Source organism: Xiphophorus hellerii, chromosome 21 (genome assembly GCF_003331165.1).
Source record: "Xiphophorus hellerii strain 12219 chromosome 21, Xiphophorus_hellerii-4.1, whole genome shotgun sequence".
Classification (NCBI taxonomy): Eukaryota; Metazoa; Chordata; class Actinopteri; order Cyprinodontiformes; family Poeciliidae; genus Xiphophorus; species Xiphophorus hellerii.
Genome location: NC_045692.1, coordinates 11,480,517 through 11,506,052, shown reverse-complemented (window position 1 = coordinate 11,506,052; position 25,536 = coordinate 11,480,517). Strand labels below are relative to the sequence as shown.

The window sequence follows — 25,536 nt, the reverse complement described above, 5'->3', positions numbered from 1 at the left end:
CATTAGGGAGCAGCATTTTCTGCTAATCATTCAGGGGACACCACCAACAGGTAGGAGTTGATTTTCACATGAGAAAGAATATATATGTTTGGCCCAAATTTCAAACACAAATGTAATAATACCGTACATCAACCCAAACACATAACTCCCACAACACGGTGGTGGCAGAAAAATGCTGCGGGGATTCTTTTCAGCAGGAGAAATGAATGCATGGCCATCCTGGAAGAAAATCTGTTAAGACTGGAAAGACTTGGAGCGGATTGTGCGGTTCATCTTCTAACAGAACGAAGGTCTTGCGATGGAATGACTTAGTCAAAGTATGGATCTACATGTAATTCCAACTAAGAACCAATGGCAAGACTTCAAATTCTACATTAATATTCCTCTGTTTGCAAAGAGGAATGTTTAAATGTTTCATCTTTTAGATGTTCAAACCTGGAAGGAGAGAGAACATAAAAAATCCACCGGGGAACTTTGCAAAAGCTGCTTCTAGAATACTGACTACAAATCACTTTGTGTTGGTCTAAAAGCCAAAAGATCCGCATAAAATTGTAAAAAAAAAACAGTGAAGAAGGGGGTCTCTATACTAAAGGAAGTGACTGAGTCATCACTGAACTAGCAGAAAGTGTTAGCTAACATGGAAGAACAAGTGAAATACACAACAATGCGCTTGTATACTGAACATTGGTTAAAATCTATCCCAGTTTTTTTTGATGTCGGCTCCAGCCAGAGATCAAGAGGTCGAATACAATAAAATCTGAATGCTATAATTAAATGCGTCAAACTGACTCCCACTTTTTATGCTTGATAAATATTTTGATGGAGGGGAATTATCTTTTGTTACATTTAATTGTAAATCCATTCTTTTAGTTCTGAGAAACAAATATTTACATTATCAGATTTTAAAAGAGAGGTTTAAGAAAATGTAAGGACCTAAATGTAAAGAAACCCAGTTAAAATGATTCGATGGTTGGACTGGTTAAAACAAAGGGGGCAGATAATGTTAGCAGCTATATTTAAAACCCATTCTCTCTGAGCTCTGTGTGAAACTGATCTCTTTACAAATGCAACAGTCAAAGGCCTTTTGTTCTTACAGCTGACATTTAATTTTAAAACGTTTCATTCCTTAATGCCCCCTTCTGCTTTGTGCACCATGTGCTCTAATCAGTCTGCAACATATATGTTTATTTATGAGCTGATTGTAAAGAGTCTTATCCTGCAGAAGAGCAATTAGACGTTTCACTTACTGAATTTGTAGGTTGTCAAATAAAAGATTGTTTTCCTTTTGTATTTATTTTGCAAACTGTTAAAATACCCGACGTTAATGTGAAAGAACCTAAAAACCAACAATACAAATCGGTGAGTTGCGAGTTGACCCCTCCGCTATGACATTTGAGTCGTATATCATGGCTCTGCATTTCTAAATGTTATCCGGATTTAATCTGCCGTTGCTGAAGTTCAACACACACGCTCAAAGTTAGCATTTTCTTTCACCCAATAACTGTCCTTTGTGTTAATAGTCTGTTGTTTTTTTTTTTTTCTTTTTTAACTCTCCATCCTGCCGCGTGCATTTCCATAAACACTGCACGCCTCACAAATCACTTCAAACCTCTGTGACTCGCAAAAGGCAAGCTTAAGTGGGCTGAACACTTAAACTGTGATTCACTCCTGCAACGGATAGAACATGCTGTGTGTGAGAAAGTGTCTCCATGCGTCTGCATCCAACTGCTCAGAACTTTACATATTTATTAAATCATATTGGCTCCACTTCTTCTCCCACAGTCGCTTTTTTTTTTTCCATCTTTCTTTTCTTGAGTTAATCAACTTCAGGGTCGACTGCATAGTTCCGAATGTACAGTGCGGCCCCCACACTATAAAAAGAACTGTTGGAAGGTTTTAAATGTAAGCCATTCAAATTATTCATATTTTCTAAATGTAACGCTCAGTAATTCACCGTGTTCAGCGGTGAGGATGATGTGTTTATATGGGTTGTGTTGTGAATGAATGCATCAACTTCAGGAGATCTCATTTGAAGTTGAGAAAGTTTCCGTGTTGCAGCAATAAACACCACAACTTGGTCTGTTGTCAGGGAGACAATTTACATGTCTCCTTATTAGAATAGATTTAAAGAGTTTATTTTATGGCTTATTCAGAAAGCAGGGTTTTTTTTCTCTTTTTTTGCCGGATTTAGGAGGGTGTGGGCCCCTGGTGTGGGCCCTACTTAATCATGATTATACAGTTGCACATTAACATGCACACACACGTGCCGATGCTTTAAAATTAGCATCCATATTTTGACAGCTCTCTGCTTCTTGTTCAGCCCAGTAAACTCACACCAACTCATCAGTTTTTACCCAAAGTGCAGGATCAGAACCGTACGGATTACCCATCGTTGCACCTGGCGAAGAAGATCGGCCTTCCACTGCCTCTGATTTCGCAGGCGCCAGATCAGACACAGATCCAGGTTCTGGTGGGACCATCGAGCCACCGTTAGCAAGGCTAACGTTTTGAGAAGCGGAGAGGGACGATGGTTCTGTTCCATGTCCAATATGAGGTTTAGGAAAACCTGTTATTAGCCTGGATATTTTCTTCATCATCACCTCTCTGTAAAGCTCTTCTTTTTCTTTCGTTCCTGTCATACTTTCTGTTGTCCACCATTGTGAGAAATTATGCACTGATGCTTCTCCCCCAATGCATGAAACGCCTCAAATTTGGACCAATATTGGCATTCATGCTTGATCAAGCATTCATGGTCTACGTTTGCCAGAACAAATCAAACTGTTTTTCAACAACACAGTCAAAATCCTCTTAGCCAGGGATAAAATTAAGGCATTCTGACCTTATTCATTCACAAAAATACAAATCATCTTTCGGTGGCCCCCAAAGCGCAACCCTGGGCTCCCTGGGCTGGAGCCCCTGTAAGCCCATCCTAAAATCCGGGCGAGTATTTTCAGCAGCAAGCGGATACTGTGATGTGTTAGAAAAGGCGTGTGAGTTCAGACCATTTCCAAATCTACACTCCTGTGCAGTGCCTGTTTGCATCAAAGTGGTCCAAGGAACAGACAGCAGTGCACCAATGACAGGGTCAGGATGCTGCCTTGGGTGGTCCGATAAAGCAGACAAGCTGCTGTTGCTCAAATCCAAAAAGAAATTAAGGATGGTTCTGGTAAAGAAGAGTCAGAATTAATTCCAGATTGTTGCGTATAGAGCTGCATAGCAGAGTGCCTGTGTTGGTCATAATGTCATGCCTGATTAGATTGAACGCCTAAATATTTCTTAAAACGATCTTGCATGACTAAAGCTGAAGTCTAAATAACTTAAACAAGTTAAACGTTGAACAGGATTAGACTAAGTTCCTAAAATGTGTGTTTCCAGAATTATCTTAATATACATGTAAAACTTACAACTTTAGATCAATTGTGATCAATAAGGATACACTTTTACAGCTGAAGCCAGGGCACATAAACAGCTTTTAAGGACATAGAGGATCCGTCCTGTCAATTTCCTCTGCTGGCTTCTCCTGGGCAGCAGAATCATAACTGAGCAGCTGCCAATTTGTTTATTAAAATGAATTAGTTTGTGATTGAAGCACAAAATGCTGCAGAGATGGTAGTAAACATATCCTACCATGTTGACATGATGTAACCCTTTACCTGGAATTCAGAAGGAGGAAGCAAAGCTTGCTTTAACTTTAGCATTAGCAGTAGCATTAGCGCTGTAGCTAAAATAAGCTAAAACTTGATATTTTCAACTTTCTGAACCGCAATTCTTAGGACCATTCCTTTTTTTTTTTTTTTTTTTTTTAACTAATTTGCGATACTCATTGATAACTCGACCCCAATGACCACATCACCCTCACAGTTCTCTGGTGCAAGGAGCACATGGTAACTGAAAGCAGCTAATGCTGGACAGAGCCACCATTTTGTGTTCCAATCGATTCGAAAACATTTTTGAAATATTTTATAAGAAGAAAGTTTCTAATATGTGATTGATTATTATTGATCATTGCATTTACAAACTAGGATGTTTGATTAAGTTATGAATTATTTTTGCAGCTAATATTTAAATCCACTGATATTTGTTTTTATATCGGAATGAGGCCTCCATTATAGACCCATAGTGTAATAAAAGGGGATCCCCTGCATCCATGAGATTTGTTTGTGCTCATTAATCCACACAGCTGTGAAACTGTGTCCCTATTAATCAGGCTCATTTATTACTGATGAGTTTGAACTGCATAAGGACATTTTAAATCAGTTTTATTATCCTGTTATTCACGAACTGTTATTGCTGCAGACGTTTTGTTCTTCCACACTTTACTAATCAAATATAGAGTGACAAAAATTACTTGACCTGTCTAAAGTTGAGTCAAAACAAAGCAGTTAGTCATGTTGAAACAATTGGGTTTCTGCTGCACTGCGTTTGGGAAGTAATGCATTATTGCGGCTTTTCCTTCCGTCTGGTTTGAGCAAAAATGAGTTTATATGAACCGCTTTGAAAGGTCCAATGAACAGAGATGTCAAGACCAGCTAAGGCAGAAATGCTGTAAAATGTCTTATTCTGATATTTACGCTCAGCTTAAAATTATATTGAGTGTGAGAAGTATTTAGTGCATAAAAATCCGAGCCAGACATGCAATAGCATTAACTTCAGCTTACATACTGCAGAATCCCAAAGATTACCTGGAAAAACAGGGTTTATCCTGGTGTGATGACGGTTGTATTTGTGACCAGTACCACGTCCTGCATGTCGGTGATAATGCTGGAATTTTATGGTTTACTTTTAAGTTAACAATCAGATTAACTTCAAATGACTTGGAAAAAAATGAATAGCAAAAATTAAATAGTGAAGTGAAGGTTATTTCCCTGACTTAATCTAATCTTGAATTTGTATCAGTCAAACGCTCAACCCTTCACATTCATTTCAGTGATGAAAATACTAAAGCTTGAGGAGAGCGATAGAGATATTATAATTGAAAAGAAAGACAAGATTCAGGAAAATATAGATTAATTCAAGTCAATGTCAGTCATTGCAGTATTCAACTGTGATATTTTAATGGCCTAATGGTTCCATATCTTATATTTCTAATCCATAAACCATTGATGCAAACTTATAAACCCTGCATGATAATAAACTTTAACTCCTTGAACGTGGAAACAAAAGTTCAAAAGCTCCAGTCAAGTCAAGTCGGCTTCCAGACGAGTTAAGTCAATGTGGACAAGCATTAACAGCTTAACAAGTGGAGTTTAAGAGATAAAACAAGTGCATTTACACTATGTTAGATTTCTCATGAGTTTTTCATTTTCCGTCTGAGAAGTTGAAGGCTCTTGAGGGCCCCCCTCTGCACTGGAGGCTCCAGGCAGCAGCTTGTTTGACCCGGCTCTACTGGTGGCCGCCTGGTGCTTTCCCCAGATTTACATCAGCATACGAACAGGCTTCCTGAAAGATTAAAGCAGTTTGAATGAAATAAAAATGGATTAGGAAACAAAATTTAGAAAGAAAATAAAATTTGATGGAACCTTTCTATTGAGTCCCTTTGTACCAAATGTAGAGGTAGGCTATCATAAACCAAATATTTGTCTTTATTTGTGGAACAAATAAAGAAAACATAGAACTATTTAAAGTTTTATCATCTGTAGGATTTTTTCGTTTGCCTTTGCCTTGATTCAGATTTAATGAACGCTCTGTGAATGAAGAGATTTTTTTTAAACATGGTATTATTATGTGACAACACATAACTTTATTCATATTTTATTTAAATATACTACTGCTTAAAAGTTGATTCAGATTTTCACCTATTGTCTGTTTGCATGGAGGATGAAAGCGAGGGCTCGAACTCACTGATCAATTTGTAAACTTCTATTGAGCTTTTCTGTGCCTCTAAAGTGCCGTGAGATGACATTTGTTGTAAATTGGTTTTATATCAATAAACTGAATTGAAATTGAATTGAACAATGAGGCAGACTGTCGTTTTGTCACCTACTGTGACTTCATCACAGCCACTTCAGTGGTTTCACTTAGTGAGAAATTCAAGTTTTGACATCTGCATTATTGTGTAAGTATGTTTGGCCTCTAGAGGGCCCCCTGGTGCCCTGGCCACCCTAAGCAGCAGCTTAGTTTGCTCGTGACTCGGGCTAACTCTCTATTAATTAATTAAAACTAACCTTTTTTTTTTCTTCAATAATAGAATTAATTTATGTAAAATAAATTTTAAATTAATTGAAATACAACACATTCCGTGACAGCCTTTAAAAAGTTGGGGGACTTTGATTAATTTATTTCTAAGATATCATTTCCAATAAGATATAAGTTAACTAAAATCTCCCCAAACAGAATGGATGACGCAGTTTCATTGGATAAACTCTAACAGCTCGGTTTTTTTTTTCCAGTGCTCTGTCTCGCCGCAGGTTTTTAAGTGAGGGGCCCCCAGTTTTGTCCCCTGCAACCCAGTCAAATGAGGTCCCTTGCATTAATTCGACCCCGCTAAGCTAATAAGGTCGAACAAGTCTCTTTGTATTGTGGCGTTAAGCTTTATTGCTTGTCGTTTTGACCAGCGATGGACAAGGTAGGCTTTGATGAGGGAATTAGTCGCCTATTCTGTCCCTGTTATTCATAGCGCCGCACCGGAGAGGGTGTCAAAAGGAGAGCTGGTCCTATTGCAAAGTGTCTCCCTTGTTGGAGCTGAAAGGGTGGTTATGAGACGATAAACCGCTTAATACACTGAGCTAATTGGATGAGAGCAAGAGAGACGGGGAATTAAGGGGCGAACCGAGAGGGGAGCGCGGAGCCTTGGCCCCCGCTATTTAGGGCTTTCATCGGGGGCCTGGTTCTCCGCCTGAGGGAGGAAAAGAGGGGGAGTCGTTCATCAAAGCGCCTTTTAGAGTTCCTCTCCTCTCACTGGGGCTGAGTGAGGACTTTATCCGGCGGAGGCTGTGGAGTGATTTGGTCTATTCTCCTCGGTAGGGACGTGGTGGGAGCAACGAGGTCCGGGAGGATCCAAATCAGGGCCAAATCAAGTCCAGATGAGTGGAGGGAGGGGGGCGAGGGCGGAGGGAACGCAGTGATGAAAATGGGTGGAAATTTTCCGTCACCTGGATTTACCTGTGAGGAATCCAACCATGATTCCCCGCCCCCTCCCTCCCTCCGCCTTCCCCGCTCCCACCCAACAACATGTTTCTGATTGGACTTTTCCCCCCATCAACATCCATCACTGTGATCATTCATGCAACAAGAAGCCTCCTGGCTTTAATCCCAAACACAAGGCCCGTGTTGAATGAAAAGGAACACATCCAACAAGTGTGACTTTATAAATCCACTCTATAACCTCCGACAGCATTTCAATTTTCTCGCCTTTTTTGCGCTGCAAAGAAAGTTTAAGCCTCGCTCCCAGCGGGTCATCTGCCTCCTGGCATCCCCCCCCCCCCCCCCCCCCCTCCCCCAACCCCCCCGCAGATATTAGGGACAAATTGGTTTGCCATTCATTAGTTATATTCACAATAAGATTACAAGTTCTCCCGGACAGTCTCATCACGGAGGAAGAGAAAGCACACACGCTCCACTGAGTTTCAGCAAAAGACGGTTTAAAAAAAACAACAAAAAAACATGAAGCTCTCTCACATAGTGTCTGCTGGTTTAGGCATACTGGAGTTTTTTTTTTTGTTTTTTTTTTGTACATTGAAGCAGCTCGGGTGCAGAAATGCACCAATCATTCAGCCGTATGTCGGAATAGGCCAATTTTCCTAGTAGATAAATTGTTTTAAAAGCAATTATTTTTCTTCACCACTCCTTAAATGCATCAAAACGGACCTCCCACTGATTTTAGTCTTTATAAATGCATCAACAAACTTCATTACTCTTTATTAACTTCAAATGAATATCTAAAGAGTGGGGACTCACACCTTGGTTAGAAGAAATTAAGTGTAATCTTGCAATTCCTTCATTTTCTGTTGAATTAAAAACTACTACCTCTATAAATATTTCCTGTAGTTAAAAAGCAAAACATTGATATCATGCGGGAAAAGTCTGATCCTTGGGTCCCGGACAGGTTGGATAAAATGAAAACTCAAAAATCACCCCCTCTCTTTACGCTTTGTAAAGATTTTGAAAAAAAAAAAAGACCTTTTACAATTGTATTCTTTTTGTTACAAGCAATTATAGCTTTTATTAAGATACCTCTGTATCTGTTATAGTCCTTAGACAAAAAAATAAAAAATCACTGGTCAAAATCAAAATTGGCAGGTGAGACCCCCAAAGAAAACCCACCAAAAAGGTTTGATAGGGTAACCTTAGCATTTGCTCCACCAATCATCCACCAGCTACAAAATTGGTGCCTGTACCAAACTGTTTTTCATGTGTTAAAGTCCTTCAGATAAAAAAAGTCAGAACTGATCAGCCTGATCGGTTCATATCTTTGGCTGTAAATCAGCGGTACCATCAAATGTCCTGCACCCAACTCCTCCTTTGGTGCCTCAATCTATGTGACGTCAAGACAGAATGAACCTAAAATAGTTGCAAAAGTTATTTCTTGATATTAATGTTTAATTTTTTCCCCCCCACATTCTGATTTCAAGTATTTACTCTGATACATGTAAATAAAAAGAGAATATTAAAACTCCTGAAATTCTATCACAGCTTTTGGTTTTGGTGCAACATTGGCTAGCCCAGTTTCTAGAGGCACGCCTGCTCTAAGTATGTCCTTCAGGCCCTTATTATATGAGTCTTTCTTTTTTTTTTTTTATGCAGTAAAACTGAGTGATTAACTGGTGTTTAAAAAAAACTGAAGGGCTGGAAGAATTATAGAGGAGGCTTTTCCCAGATGCAAACAATATATTTTTTAATAAAAGAAAGGGGGACTACATTAATCCGTGGGGTAATTTCACGCGGTTTGGTCGGGTACCATGGTTGGGTCAAACTGAGCAGAATAACCATTGATTGGTGTAATAGTCCGGCATCAGAGTGGGGATTTGGAGGGGGGAATTAACTCTCCCAGGTTGTGTGTGTGAAAGCCGTTTGATGAAGTGGTTTGTTACTTCATTAATGACAAAGGGGACTCTCTTCCATCGACATGGCATTACAGATGTTAAGACCAATTTAGCGCCTTTAAAGGGTTTTTAGGCAAGTTTTGTGACGGCCCCCCAAAGATAAAGTGGGCGCTTTAATTGAAAACCCCTCGCCTTTGTCGCGCCTTTCTTATGTAGGGATTAAGCTCATGAATATATGGTTAGTATTTTGTCAACTGAACTGGGAGGATTAAACACCTACTAATATATTTTGGCTTTTGGGAAAATATTCCTCTTTTGAGCACCTGCCATTGCAAGGTAAGACAGGAAAGCACATATTTTTCTTTGCACCTTTTATTCATTGTTTTATATATTTTAAAAAATATTTTTCCTGGAGTAAGCCTCTAATTATCGAGGGAATTTTAAATAATAATACTAACTCATTTTACCAATGTCATTTATTCAAATTAATCTTATTAAGCCAGGAAATTACAATCACTTAATATGAAAAACAAATATCCTTCACTCATTTCCTCTGGGAAAAGTTTTGACATAAATAATTATCTAAAAACCTAATAATTCATAAACACAGGTGGAAATCTACACAGGGCGACATTCATTACACACTACACCGAGTGCAAATTGATCAAAACAGGGTCTCTTAAAATATACACGACCTTGTTTTGAAAACGATCCTTTTTCTCTTACTTTTCAAGCTTTTTCTTTCTCTCTTTTTTTTCTTTCTTTTTTTTTTTTTTTTTTTACACAATATTTACAATTTTTCTCTCACACAGTCAGATCTCATTGCTCGTATGTCCTGGAGTCAGAGTCAGCTGAAATGCCACTGCTGTGAAAATCAAATTTAACCAAATAGAGAAACATAGATGCGTAGATCATCTAGAAGGTAAATTTTAATTAGACATACGTTCGCAGTGGTGCTGCTGAGTGTGACAGATGGACAAGCGAGCAGTGGAGAGGAGTCAGGCTTGCAGAGAAGGCTATGGAAGGTCTATGGACAAGTTTTCCTTTGGTTCAGGGTGTGTGTGTGTGTGTGTGTGGGTGGGTGAGGTTGTGGGTGTGGGGGGAAGGAGGGGGACCTCCTCCGACTCGCCTTTGTTAAACATGCAGACTGGCTCAGCCCACATAATAATGCATACAGATTAAGCAGAGTTAATGTCGAGCACTGGTGTTGTCCACATCCGAGGAACTCTGTTGTATAAAAGTCTGGGTTCCCCTGCCGTTTTTCAGCTCTGCGCTAGGGGTGAGTGTGTGTGTCTCGACTTCAGGAAAGGAAATGAAACCATGAAAAAAAAAAAAAAGTCCTGGTTGTAAAACGTAAACCACCAAAAAGCTGTTTCAATACCTCATGTTCGAAAGATTATAAACTGTTTTTTAATTAAAAGCTCATTTATTTGTTACATTCCGCCTCTAATGACTTGTTTGCTTTATATTTTATTAAGCATATATGTATATGTATGCACTGTAAACAATCCCCAATGCACGTTTGAGTGACTGTGGAAGGAGCAATAAGTATTTGAAATAGATAGCTATATAAATGTATTTAATCTTTGGATGTTTTTCAAAATATTCTTTTTAACTGAGAGCTCTCGTGATATTGAGTTTAATGTTATGTGTTTCTGGAAACTATGTGAAAGAATGGCAACAACGCTTATCAGAGACACACAGACACACTTTCTCAGCCAGTGCTCTTCTGCATTTGGTCGTGCTATTTTGTTGGGGAAACATGAGGTAACTGGGAAGGTCTAACAAGGGGCAGGGGGGGGTGTTCATCATCAGGACGACAGCCTCCAGAGGTATGAATGTTTTGCTTTTCTTGGTTTTTTTTGTTTTGTTTTGTTTTTTTCTCAGGGGGTGCGGGCTGTCTTGGAATGGGGCGTAAGCCCAGGACGGGAGGGGCTAGAGCTGCTGCTGAGTGTTCAGCACACCTCCTTCCCCGCGGCTCCCGCTGGCAGGATGTTAAGTTGGGTGAGCTGAGCCGAGTGTTCCTTGGCCTTGAGGCGCAGCGCGGCAATACTTGAGGCCCTGCGGTCTGCCGCCGCCGAGGAGGATGAGGAAGAGGAAGCAGAGGAAGGGTCGGGCAGGACAGAGCCTGCATGGGAGGGGTTCTCCACTGGGGGCGCGGGCTGACGGAGGAGGGCTGCAGCGGTGGAAGCACTTGTCAGGGGACCCATACTGGAGAACAGCCTGAAGGAAGACCAGAGTTCAACCATCTAAATTAAAATAAACATGTTTAGGTTGATTTATGCATTGTCAGATAGCACATCAGGGTGGTTATTTTGAAGCTCAAGGTGTTTGGCTCTTATATTAGAGTGAAGTGTGAGAGTTGCAGAAGAGGAACTTTCTTTTACACTCTCAGAAAAATGATCGATGATGGAATTAGATCTTCAGAATTTAGATCCTGACAAAATATTTGTACATTATAAAATTATTATTATTTTTTTTAACTTTAGTATTATTTGATTCATCCAATGTAAAAGTTAAAAATATATTGAGTTGCTGTGCATTTGATATTTTTGTATTTATTTCACCTTAATACATGTTTTTATTTGCAAAAAAATATATACATAAATAATTGTATATAAATATTTAATTTATTTTTTTATTTCTAACCTTCCACTTTGTTCAGTGGAAGTATAAATGCAGCGAACACGGTTCTCTATCACGCATTCTATATTGGTAAAGCTAATTGAGTCACATGGGGTTGGGGTGGGGGGCATCACCCTCTCCTCACAGCTTGATTTGCAGGTTCACACATTTGGTTAATTTATTAACACATTCAACAGGTTGATTAGACCAAACTGTGAATGGCTAGCAGTGTAGCACATTTATAATCAGACACTGAGATAAACATAGACAAGAGTGTGACTGCAGACCACCGCCCATTAGAGCTGCACTGTGCAGTGGGAGTTTATCCTAAGCTGAGTTGCAGCTGGGGTCTTTTCTGCACAATTGTTGTGATTTACTTTAAAGTACAGGGATGAATGTGAGGGTCGTATTTTATGGGAGGCTGGCGGCCTGCTGCAAAGACAGGCAGCTTGAGACGTAAACAGGAGAAAAGAGCAAATATTGGAGCTGCAGGAGGCCTGTGCATCAGATCAACTGGGGTTTAGCAATTACTTTATCTTTTTCTGTTATGTGGAAAAAAAATGTATCATGACAAGAATTAATCATACTATGATGATAATAACACAAACTACTGAAGGATGTTTGCAAAAACCAGAAACAAATAGCAATGTTGGAATCAGTCGTCAATTTGTGTGATTATGGCTCACTGTCCAGGGCGGCACAACATACAGGGCACCATGTCAGTTGCCCAGTGAGTTTTCTATTGCTTATTTATAAGTCCAATTAATGGGGAATGGGCACCCACCTGTACTGTGTACAGCATACACTGTAAGAAAAATATTATCATAAATTGCAGGTGGCAAAGTTAATGTCTAATTCTTAAGATCTAGTTTGGAGCCAAATCAAAGAAATGTCTCACAGTTTTTACTGAACCAAGCCTGCATTTGATAATCTCTAGTTTAAATTACAAAACACTGAGACCAAACAGACCAGAACTGGATTTAAAGAAATTTTAAAAGCACAATTTAAGATTCATAAAACCTTTTACTCTTTGTAAAAAAAAAAAGGCATTACAAATACACTTTATATTTAGACAAATGTTGAAAACACAATATGAAGACTGGTCAAACCTGGCTAAGCCTGAACTGAATTTTTCTATGGTGGATACAATGAATTATGGATGTTTTGATGATTTATGATTTATGAAACATCATTCAGTTTACTAAAACGAACTAAAAGTAATATCATTGCTAGGTTACTCTTTTGTTCTGGTAAAACAGATGGTATGGCTGCTGCACCCAGAGTGGCTTATATACCATAACCACCAGTAAATAACCAGTTGGTATTTACTTGTGCTGTTTTCTTATTTTTTCAGAGTTGGTTCTAAAAGAGTTTCAGCAATCACTACATTTATGTTTCAAAAATATGTCTGAATATAATTATTACTACTGGATGATAAAGTCTTTTTCATCATGGGCAACTTTTATCATGGGTTGTGAGTGTATGCAGTTTACACAATACATGAATGAAGTTTTACTTTGAATTGTTACCATTACAATAAATGTCATTACAATAAATGCCTCAAATGGAGATTAAATCTTAAAGTTCATATCTCTACAGGAGCAACTCACCTGCCAAAAGTGGGTCCGATAAAGGCAGGGTGGCGGAACATGGCAGCAGTGCCCAGGAAGGTACCCAGTCCCAGTGGGGTAGCCAAGGGTGGAGCAGAGCTGTTGTGAGGCGGGGCCAGGCCTGGGAAGGCAGCGGCTGCAGCCGCAGCAGCTGTCCAGGCGGACTCCAAGGCTGGATGCGGGTGAGGAGGGAATGGCCCTCCTTCTAGGTAGTGGCTGAGAGGATGGCCTGCAGCAAGGGGGCCTGGGAAGGGCAGGCCTGATGGGTGGGCCTGCACCCCTGCCTTCTCGCGCTTCCTCCACTTGGCCCTGCGGTTCTGAAACCAAACCTAAAGACGGAAAAGCTGATGAAGGTCTTGAACGGTGTGAAATCATTACAGGGATTAGTAATTTAGTTTTACTGTCATCAACACAACGAGTCTCTGCTGCACTGTCAGTGCTGTCTAGTTCAGGTGCATGGCCAACAGGCGGAAAGTCGGCAATAATTACATGCACGGTAAACCCCGCCGCTCACGGCTCCTTAAATCTACTTTCTGTCTAATTAAACTCCCTCCCTTTTAGACGGGCTTCTGGGGGGAGGGGGGAGGAGATAATTAAGAGCGTTGTTAACAAAAGATCCAGAAAATTACCGCTGAACTGGCTCCAATAACAATTAATGCGCTTTAAATTAAATTCTTAAGAGCCGCAGAACTTCCACGCAGGAGAGTATTTAACTTTCCCACGCATCCGCCGCTGCACAGTTTGCTCTGCAGACGCTGCAGAGGAACCTCTCTCACAAACCTCTCACAATGAGCAAAATGTCAACATGTGGAAAGTGACAGGAACGTAACGTGCATTATTCCCCGAGGGGGCTGTTTAGCATTACACAGCCCCTCGGGAATTTATGAGTTTTTATCACCTCCTGATGGCGCCCGTTAAGTGATTTGTTCACCTACAGCCCCCCTCCGCCTCGCCTTAAAGAGACATCTGTTGTTTTACCGTCGGCCATAACCTCTTGGAGCTTCCATCGTGTTTGAACTGTCTCTGTGGTTATGAGTTCGGCCTTTGGACATGCAAGACACGCTTTCAGAGCCAAACCATGGACGGGCGGGGAGGGTGGGGAGGGGGTGCAAACACCTTTAATGGTCTCTCATTCGCTCCCAAGTGCAAAGCATCGGATCAATGCAGGTCTATTGCAATCACATAATGGGAAATCAAATAGCATTATCCCTCCCCTCTTTTTCTCCCTCGCTCACACGCACGCATTCCGGCCTCGCCCCCCTCTATGTGCCCCCATCTGATGGGAATTCAAACACCAACTCATCCCGGGAATACAGACACTGTTTGCTCCTGCACTAAGTGAGTCTTTTATGAATCGCCGGCGTCGGCTTAATTGCCACTAAAACGTTCCCCAGTTCGCGTGTAATAACATTCAATAACAGGAAGGACCTTCCCCGCACAGCGACTGGGGGCCATTTAACACATTTTACTGTAATAAATTATTGCCTCAAATTGGCCCATAATCGTTGATCCTCAATCAGTGACGCATATCAGCAGGTTATTATCCAGGGGACATTTCACAGAGGACTGATAAAGCATTAGAGGATGTTGTTTCCCCCTCCCTCACTCCCCCCCCCCCCCCCCCCCCCCCCCGCCCCCACACACACACACACACTTCCCCTCCCTCTCTTTCGATTTGCATTACTGCATGATTCACTTTATAGATGAAGGAAGCACTCACCTGAACGCGGGCCTCGGTGAGATCCAGACGCATTGCGAGCTCCTCTCTGCAAAGAATATATATATATATATAAAAAAAAATAATAGGAAGAAAGAGAGGAAAGGAAGGAGTCGAGGTTACAAGCCATCGTTTGGAAGCACATAGAATTGCTGTTTTGTCCCCTCTTGTTAACTGTCAACAATAGACGACCAAAATAGGTTGGATAGTTTTTTTTTCTTCTTTTTTTTGTGTGTGCAAAAAGACGCCATACCCATATTCTATTTTCCCCTGTCACGCGTGGGTAGAAATAGGCCTAGTGATTGTTAGATTTTCCTTAGCCAAGGCCTGTCACTGTAACAACATAATGGTTGGAATAATGACATCTAAACTAGCCTGACACAAAGCAATTGGCGCTCCCTCCAGATTTAGATGGGGGCCCGCAGTCCAAATTAGACCGACTCTCTTTAAAGTAAATCGACTGGAAAATATGAATAATCCTGCGCCGATAGAGGAAATGTGGAAATACAAAGGGAACAGAAAAGACTTTATAGAAAGAATATTCTTAAGATAATTCTTTTTGAGTTTGTTTCGTTCTGCACGTACGTATTGAACCTGTAAATCCAAATAACAATAAATAAACAAATAAAATGCGACTCTGCTCTTCTTTCCAATATTTCAGACATGTGCCTGAATTGGTCTGTAAGCCTATCGGCTCTTTAGTCCGATCCAATTTCTCCTCCTGACAGTGACACGTTTTACGGGTTCGGGTTTTCATCAATCGTCCCAAAACGAGCAGCAAAGACATGCAAGAAACCTATTTACGATGGGCAGTTTTATGACGTGATCCGCACAGAAGCGGAGGCTGGATTTTTTAAATTGCTTTGTTAGAAAGTGATTTTTTTAATGAATAAATGCAATTAATTTAAAACTTTAGTTAATTAAATGATAAACATAAATTCCAGGGATTTTTTGTGGGTTTTTGCGTAATAGGAAAATGTGTTAAAACATTAATAATAATAATAATAATAATAATAATAATAATAATAATAATAATAATAATAATAATAATAAAATTAATAGAATATTATTATTATTATAAAGTGAAATTATAATATTTTATTATTAATAATATTAGTAGTACTGTTACTGTTGATTCTTTTCAATTTTTTAAATAGCAAGCAGTCCCCTTTACCGTGGAGCTAGAAAAATTAAGTAATATTTTTAATTTACAGATATAAAACACGTACTGCTGCATAGATTTTCCTCTTTAAATTTGGCATTTTTTTTTTTAACCATTCATTAATTTAATTTATATTTATTCGTTTGTATTTTCTAACCTTGTGAACACGTCGGGGTAGTGCGTCTTCTGGAAAGCCCTCTCCAGCTCCTCCAGCTGGTAGCTGGTGAACGTAGTCCTGTATCTTCTCTGCTTCCTTTTCAGCATCCCCTCCTCGGAGTCGCTGCCCGCCGACAGACACACGCTGTCCTCCCCGTCCCTCACGTCCCCGTCTCCGGCGTTCAAGATCTCCTCCCTCTCCTCGTCCTTCGGGGACAGCGCGGCCGCGTCCGCGCAGCTCCCCTCCTCCTCCTTTCCGCCGTCCTCCTCGAACTTGAGGGGCCCGAGCTCCACCAGTCCGAGTGCGCCGTCCTCCGAGGCCTCCCCTGGACTCTGCTCGCCCTCTCCCCGGTGAAGTGAGGCGTTCTCCCGGTAGGACTTGCTGCGGCTGATGCTCACCTGCGGCGCCTGGCTGATTTTGAGGCTCTCGCTGGCCTGCTCTAGGAGCAGTCTCTCTCTTTCCAGCTTCTCTGTGTGGTCGTGTAGGTATTTCCCCCCGGGTCCATACAGCCGACGGAGTTTGGGAGGCAGGTGCAAGTCAGCGCCGAGAGAAAGGGGCTCTTTCGTTGGCCCTGAGGAAATTGGAGTGCGGGAAACACAGTAGAAGAAAGCAGGGATTAATTTGTTAATACCTCGTTAGGAACATAAAATCGAAGAATTTCACATTGCAGTAAACAATTCGTCCTGATTAGTGGAAACAACTTAAATCTAATCATGTAACATGCGCACTTACCTGATACAATTTAACAACTTAAGCAAACATATAGGTTTACTGTTTACACATGTCACCAGTTCCACCCTGACTCGCCAAAGTATCTCTCTCTCTCTCTCTCTCTCTCTCTCTTTTAAAGTTTAGATTCAGCTTACCGTCAGTCGTCTTGTCAAACTCTCCTCTGCCGGGCAGACCCGTCAAACTTTGCGCCCCAATCAGTCTGACCTTACAGGGACTGCGGCGGCCCAGAATGCTGTCTATGCAGTAAGACGAGAGCAACGTCGGGGATTTGCTGCTCTTTCTCTCACCCCGGTCTAGAATATCTTCCTCAAACTGAGCGCTCATGTTGGCTGTCAGTCTCCCACTTCTCTCGGGGTGCTTCTGCTCCCTCTTCCCCTGTCCTCTCGCTCTGTGTGGGTGTTGGGTGCGTGTCCTCTACTCCTCTCTTCTCCCTGTCGCTGCTCTGTCACTCTCTGAGCTAATGACAGGCAAGCGGTTCGTCCGTCTCGCGCTGCACTCTGCTCCTGTACCGCGCGCTCATTCAACATGCGTGGAGGCTGTAACCGCGCGCCTGATTGGCTCGTGTGCGTGTCCGCCTGAAGAGAGACAGCGCGGAGCAGCTTTATATATTTTACGATTAAAGTCAATTTGAGGGAAAGGTGACAAAACCCGACATGGAATAGCACACGGTTTTCCTCCGCGGAACGAACTCGGCGAATAAACACGCAGAGCATTGTACAGTCAATGGGATTTCAGTTTGATCAAAAATAACACTTTATTTATTTAACAGATTTTCACCAACGTGCAGGATAAAAGCAAAGATCATTGTTGAAGTTCTACAATGTCAGCAAAAGCATAAACACAATGACTTAATCAGTAATGCCCGCTGGCATAAGAGTTCATAACAGGTGTAAACAACAACCCTGAACTCCACTCAGCTCTCTCAAGGCTATTATTTATGTTATAAAGAACACCTGTGCTTTTAGTCTAATCACCGCAGCCCAAAATACCCGACTTATTGGGCTGTTCGGTTTGAGAGCTCCTGTAATAAACATGCGTTTTGAGATATGTTCTTGCTGTTGTTAATGTTTCAAATGTGAATCATAAGTAGATTGTTTCTGAAATGCTAAAACGTCGTTTATGTTACAAAAGTCAATTGAAAGTTGACTCATATTTTTGATTCACACAATGAGTGAAAATATACTACTGTTGCAGAAGACCTAAAGATGTGTTAAAGTTTCCAAAAGAATAGAAATGTCCATATAAGCTAATGAAATGCCTTATTTATTTATTTATTTATTTATTTATTTATTTATTTATTTATTTATTTATTTATTTATTTATTTATTTATTTATTTATTTCAGGTTGTTGTTTTCTATAGCATACCATTTTTGTCTACCTGTCTATATAACAGCAGCTACATAAAACTCCCAGTAGCATTGATTTTGCATATCAGCAGGTATTATCTTCTGGTAACTCCTTTTCATAACATTTTGGCGTCACCCCTACGTCAAAACCCCTATAAGTAGCACATGATGTTTAATAAGATGTTGAGTTAGCTAAGCCGTTTCAGTGTTATTTCTGTGCACATACTCAGCTGAAAAATATAAACATTTGACATTTGAGTTTTACAGTGTGCATGAATTCATTTATTTATTTCACACACATATGGTATATAGACCATACTAATCCATGGACATCACTCTATAAAAATGTATGCTTTTTAAAAAGAGAGGATGTACGTGATTCCCTCCGGCTCTCACTGAACCAATGGTCTGACTGTACGTGAATGCAGAGAGACACCATGAATTTTAAAATGAAAAAATAATATATTTTACACATAAGAGACTTCTTGCAGAAATACAACATGTGGTCTCTCTCTCTCTGTATGTATGTATATATATATATATATATATATATATATATATATATATATATATATATATATATATATATATATATATATATATATATATGAATCAACTTTATTCAAAATGGTGAATGTAACCATTTTTTTTGAATCCTTGTGCATTCAAATTCTGGAACGGAGTTTATGTTCAACCCCAGAAAAACACCTGCAAAAGTCATGTTGGCCACATAGAAATAGAAACATCAATAACTCTATCTATCTATCTATCTATCTATCTATCTATCTATCTATCTATCTATCTATCTATCTATCTATCTATCTATCTATCTATCTATCTATCTATCTATCTATCTATCTATCTATCTATCTATCTATCTATCTATCTATCTATCTATCTATCTATCTATCTATCTATCTATCTATCTATCTATCTATCTATCTATCTATCTATCTATCTATCTATCTATCTATCTATCTATCTATCTATCTATCTATCTATCTATCTATCTATCTATCTATCTATCTATCTATCTATCTATCTATCTATCTATCTATCTATCTATCTATCTATCTATCTATCTATCTATCTATCTATCTATCTATCTATCTATCTATCTATCTATCTATCTATCTATCTATCTATCTATCTATCTATCTATCTATCTATCTATCTATCTATCTATCTATCTATCTATCTATCTATCTATCTATCTATCTATCTATCTATCTATCTATCTATCTATCTATCTATCTATCTATCTATCTATCTATGTTTTTGCTCTCTTTCCATCTGCCTGCGCCCTGCTGGAGGCTGGGATTGGGGGTGAGGGTGGCGGTGATGAGACAGCGCACGGGGTGGCCGGGGGGAGAGAGCGCAGGGACTCCGCTGTGGAGAGGGGGAGAGACGGAGAGATGGACCGAGAATGTAATTTTAAATGAAAGTCTATTTAACCCGCTGTGAATGGCATGACCCCCATCCTCGCCTCAGAGCCCATCACTGTTAAAAGGATCATTTTCAGAATTCAATCCAAAAACTTCAGCAAGCTGCAATTTACACTCTCTCCTCTCCTGTCTTCTCTCTCTCTCTCTCTCTCTCTCTCTTTCTCTCCTCTGTTCTCCCCGTTATGTATCAGCCCAGAGGTTCACAGCAAAAGCGAACAATAACAATGAAATATATCTCCAGAAAAATTGCACAAGTTGTCCCTTATCCCTTTCGTTTCTTCTGCTTTAAAGAAACACTGTAGCTGGAATTGTTGCTTGATTGATCTCGAAAGTTTAGTTAAAATGAGGATGTTCCAGTAACATTGGCGCCACATTTTAGATTAACAGTTGGTGCTTTATCGTATAAAAAAAAGCAACAACAGAAAAACAATAACATCTTTATTTATAACATCTCACACTTCCTCCAAGACCTTTTCCGCATTTGTGACGATAGCAGTTCTATCACAGTATCACCTCCACAGATGGTGTCAGGTTGAATCCGTCCTCAACTTTTTTTTTTTTCTTTGTGGTGCCACAAACTTCCCAAGCTTGTTTATTTGCGCGCAAATCAGCACTATAATGAGCGTAATAACAATATAAAATGTTATGCCTTTTCTTTTCCCCCTGCACGGTCACAAACAGACGCGCGTAATACAGACGGGTATTTAGAGTCGCTCTGTAATTTGGGGGCCACAATTTGATTCATTTATCCGCACTCTGTTATTAACCCCGCGGAAAAAGAGATGTCAGCCGCCATTTCAGCCAGCAGGACATCCGCGCTTTGTTTAAATGCACTAATTACGCGCATACATTATGGGAGGGAGGGGATAGCCATGAGCGCAATTTTCACATTTCCAATTTTTCCGTCTGTTTGACGTGCAGGTGAAGAGATGGCGCTTTTCGTTGCAGCACCATCATCAGCGCCTTCTTTGTATTTTCATAACATCATAACTTGATAATATCCAGGGGAAACACCGGGCTATGGAGAGTTCATTATTTGTTCTAGGCGCAGACTGTTGTTGATGATTATAAATATAACGGCCTTTCTCTGTTTTCAATTATTTTTTTTTACTCTGGCCCTTTGTTTTTAGCATTTTATTATAAAAATGATTTGCTCACTGATCCATATTTCTTGTGATACAAGCTGCATGCCTTATTTACAAGTATAGGTTATCCTCTGCTGTAAAGGCCTTCAAGCCTGTAAGCTCCAATGAAGTTCATTATCAAGGACCAGCAGGATGGGCCTTAATGGCTTGGAGGTCATTCCACTGGCGCCATCTCCTGGACAGATAAGCACACTGCTCAAATAGATGCACAGACAGTTTTATACACTGACAGTGAACTAGTAAAAATGTACCTCTTCCATCATCTATAAGATTTCTTGAGCCAGGGCCGGCTCAACATTGGGTTTGGCCTTGAGCAGAATTTGATTTGGGCCATTTGATAATTATTTATATTGAACAACAAGGTAAGATGCAAAGCAAACAATCTCTTCCACTATCAAACACATGCTGGTATTAAGGCAATGTAAAAAGTAAAAATACGTTCACAATTTATGTGCACAGTACTTTATTGATTTTTACAGTTTTACTTATGTATATGATTAAACATGACCCCGTGTTTTGTTCTCAGTGGGTGTTTCAAGAAGAAGATTGCTGGTGAAACACCAGCAATCTTCACCAGCAACACCAGCAATCCTTCCTCCAACCTCCATTTTCTCAATTTTTGTTTCTTTCTAAATTATATTGACTACTTTTTGTCTTGAAATAAAGACTTTCAATTCATATTTATCTAAATAACCCCCTAAAGCAAATATGATGATAGCTGAAAGGTTTATAAAATAATTTTATGACGTACGTGTTGAAGCCAACTTTGGTCTTGGCCCATCTCGGACTGGCTGTTAACTTTGTCCTTCGGGACAAGCTAATCTGGATTTATACTGAAGAGTTACAAAGAAATCCAACTGATGTCACAATATTAACTGGCTGGAAACTTGTAAAAGAAATCCACTTTGAACTATTTCTGAACTATCACTTCAAATGATGTATTAAATAAGTAACACTAAGTGAACTGGGAAGACAAAGTAATATCTGACTCACTCATTTGATCTGGCACTGGTGTCTGGAGTGCAACATGTCAATATTAATTTAATTTAATTATTTCTACAGCCAAGAGCCGGAGGACAGCACTCAAACAAAAACAAGCCACATTAGTAACAATAATAAAACACAAACTGCCATCCATGTTCTGACTGTGTGATGTCTTTTGCAACTTTTATCACCCTTGATCCCTACACCAGATACATGACTCGGATTTTAATGATCACAAAAGTAAAAGATAGAGTAAATACTAATCATTTCCGATGGACGTAGTTGTTGAAATATTTAACAATGGTATCGCAATATGTGTTTGCCTATAACTGTGCAGTCCTGTTTCAAATTCGCAAACCATAAACCTTCCAACCAGATTTAACCAATAACATTCATTAATTATTGATTTGAAGTTTCGACATCTGTGTTCAGTATGAGGAGCAGAGTGCTCTTGTGCGCCCTCTGCTGCTCTGGAGGTTGTAAGCAAGTGGCTTATTTCGCCGATTCCTACACCTGGCTGTCTCATGAACAGCCCGCTGTGTTGACCACATTAACCGTAGCATGAATACGGGCTCTGAAGAGATGTGATTTCGCGATAATCTGACGCTTAGCTAACAGTAAGGTTAAATTGACTATTTTGCCGAGTTCCTGTGTACCAAACTTAGTGGCCTTGGTGGCCTATCCTGCATCCATCCTCGCGCGCTGACATAATTGGACACTTGCTTTGCTTGAGAGGCCAAGCAGCAGAATAATAAGAAGAAAGTGGGGAGAGAGGGAAGAAGAGGAGGGAAGCTTTTAAGGCGCGCGTAAGCAAAGTTAATTAGCGGTTATTAACAGCCGGCATAATGGGAGCGAGAGGGAGTCAATTTAATGACTTTGTTAGCGCGGGTTCAGAGCGACAGGCAATGATCGAAACAACAAAGGCGAGCGCGCACGCAGCCATCATCCGTAATTTCCAGCGGTAATACGGTCTGATCTGAAACAAAGGGTTCTAATTTCGTTCAACTGACTCGATAATTTGTCCTTATGTAAGGAAAAAATAATTAATGACTTAATGCTTCAGCAGAAGTAGCTTTCCTTTAAAGAGGGGAGGGGGGATTTCGGAGGCCGCGTTTTTTTTTTTGCCGGAGAAGGTGGAAGCCTATAAGGAAATCAATTTTCCAACCCTGTAATTATTTGCATCATGAATTTAAAACGCGGACGTGCACCCTTGCTCCCCGGTTAATGCGCAAACAAGTGAGTCTGTTAGGGAGAGGAGGAGTTCCAGATCTTCATCCTCCAGCCAGACTGGATGATCTGCATAAACACGCAAGACACAATATGCTGAATTTGAAACGTCAAGCTGCAGGCAAATCCAACGACAATTAAATGTTTTAGGTCCTTTCAGAAACTTGACTATTTTCCCATTTTGTCACGTTGAAACAACAAACAAAGTGTTTTATTTGGACTTTACCTGATAGGCAGCACAAAATAACACATTTGTGATGTAGATGAAAAAAGAGACATGGATCTTTTCCAATGAAAATCTGAAAAGTGTGGCAGGAATATGTAATCATTACCCATTAGGCAATACTTGGTAAAACCACATTTTGAGACTAAACTTTCTGTCAATTCTTCTTTGTAAATTGCTCAACCTCAGAAAAAACATGAGAATGTCTTTGGACAACACTTTTCATGTCTTGTTATATATGATTGGTTGGATTTGTGACTGGACTTTGACTAGACTCATCCATCAAATGAATATATTTAATTGAAGCTTTATCCTATTGTCGGTCCAGAGTTTAGAGTTTGTTTTTGTACCTCAGCCTGCCCAAAGCCGCTGTATAGGGCCCGAAACATCTGTTTATTAAGAATGAAAATATTACTAAATTTTATTTGATGGTTTCAGCACAGATAAACTAAAATATTGTAAATAAAAAATTAAATATAAAGTTTTGGTTGTTGTGTTTTAATTACAATCTGATGCTTCAAGTTTAATGTCTTTGAGTTTGAACGGGATTTGTTGGCCCATTCTCCCAAATCCACCAACTCTGTATTCAAACTCTGTTTGTGGAGGTGATATTCTTAAAGAAAGAGCAAAGCCCCCAAATCAAAATATGCCCAAAGAATAATGCCATCTTCGGTCAGCACTTTTCTTCTTGAAGGTGGAAGTCCTTAGAGTCTCAGCCTATCTGCAGCCACATTTTTTTTTTTTTTACCCAAGGTGTCCCTGGATGTAGCTCTACCCAACTTCTTTTCCACATAGACAAGATGTGTGAAATGCACAACCAACAGAGTCTCCCACCTTAGATTGCTGTAGCTCCTCCAAGGTTACCATTAGCCCATTGGCTGCTAGGTGTCTTGGTTGGTTGGATTGATTTGAAGCTGTGTAATCCTCTCTCCGGTTATGTTTCTGAGCTATTCGAGGCAAAAACAAAAACAAAAAAATACTGTTTCATAGCAAGACAACCTTTAAACTTGACATCTTTATCTCTGTGTTTTCCATAGTCTTTACTGTATTTTTCCTCTAAAGTTCTCCAATAAGCCTATGAAGTCTTCACAGAACACTTGGCTTTGTACTGAGATACAAGAACGTAACTTTAATATAATAAAACATTAAAAATAAGTTCATTGGGGTTTAACGTTTTGATTTTTTTGTGACGGTCCCCGTGTATCCCTCCCTGATCATTTATCGAAGCTGAAATGAAGTTATGCCTGAGACCATGGGGTCTTTACGCACAATTCCCTAAATGGTTTCCAGTCAAAAGATACTAAACGCGAGCGCTGCTATCGATTTAGAAAAGGTCGGCGGGGAGGCCTGAGACGCCTGTGGGCCACTCGTGGATTCATAACAGGTGGATAGGTCACCCACACAAGAGCGGCAATTTAACGGCCCCCATTGTCTCCTCTGATTACTGCCGCGATCACAGGAATCAAGAGCCCGGGCACTCTTCGTGAAACCAACCGCAAGGTCCGGCTTTGGCTCCTGAGCTGAAGAGGTCATAATCATCATCACGGCCACGGCTATCTGCCGAATCATCACCTCCATCATCTTCATCAGCGGTTGACCATTTATATATAGACACACACCAACCTGGAGTGAGGTGTGTTCTCACCGCCGCGATGCCCTTTTATTGATTGCGTGCCTTAATTTTAATTCGATTGCGCGAGTGTCAAAAATCCCGCAAGAATCATCCTGGTAATGAGATAATCAAAGTAATATATGCTAATCAGTTATGTTGCCAGCTTATCAAAACCGGAGTGCCCCCCCTTGAGTCTGAAGAAGTCCATTTATTCAGTTAGTGGCAATACCTTGCGCAAATGGCGCGATGCAAATGATAGTTGATTAGACTAAATTAAGAACCTCGTTTGTTCCTGACCTTGTCTGAGTTTTATGTAAATTCTTTTTTTTTTCTCCATGCTTTAATATCATAAAAATGCATTTTTCATTCTGGCCTTTGTAAACCTGAACAGCACTTCTGTTAAGGGGGGGGGGGGGGGGGGGGGGGACAATGGTTCTCAGTACAGCTCAGATGTTATTCGGGTTGGATGAGGCTCGTCTGTCTGTCACAGATCTCAGCTGACCCCGGCGCAGCTCCCACAGTGTTACAGAGTGAGCTGTTATAACTTCCTCGCTGTTAGGGGGAGTGCG

The 25,536-nt window shown here is 40.2% G+C and overlaps 1 protein-coding gene across 2 annotated transcripts; it reads right to left on the bottom strand.

Moving 5' to 3' along the window:
* Positions 1–8,811: 8,811 nt before the first annotated feature.
* arxa (aristaless related homeobox a) lies at positions 8,812–17,548 on the bottom strand. Of its 2 annotated transcripts, none has more exons than XM_032552087.1 (5): positions 17,119–17,548; positions 16,253–16,823; positions 14,937–14,982; positions 13,217–13,545; positions 8,812–11,204 (listed from the first exon to the last, which is right to left on the bottom strand). In XM_032552087.1, the coding sequence occupies exons 1-5, from the start codon at positions 17,306–17,308 to the stop codon at positions 10,937–10,939; spliced, it is 1,404 nt and encodes a 467-aa protein (XP_032407978.1). In that variant the 5' UTR covers positions 17,309–17,548; the 3' UTR covers positions 8,812–10,936. The 2 variants fall into 2 exon arrangements, with proteins under 2 accessions (XP_032407978.1, XP_032407979.1); XM_032552088.1 differs by having other exon boundaries at positions 11,049–11,230.
* Positions 17,549–25,536: the final 7,988 nt, after the last annotated feature.

Excerpts from the sequence above, each read along its gene's own strand:
- arxa (XM_032552087.1), bottom strand. The coding sequence starts at position 17,308 with ATGAGCGCTCAGTTTGAGGAAGATATTCTAGACCGGGGTGAGAGAAAG. Across the intron at positions 16,824-17,118 it reads GTTTGACAAGACGACTGACG|GGCCAACGAAAGAGCCCCTT; the intron begins GTAAGCTGAATC and ends CAATTTCCTCAG. Across the intron at positions 11,205-13,216 it reads ATCGGACCCACTTTTGGCAG|GCTGTTCTCCAGTATGGGTC; the intron begins GTGAGTTGCTCC and ends GTCTTCCTTCAG.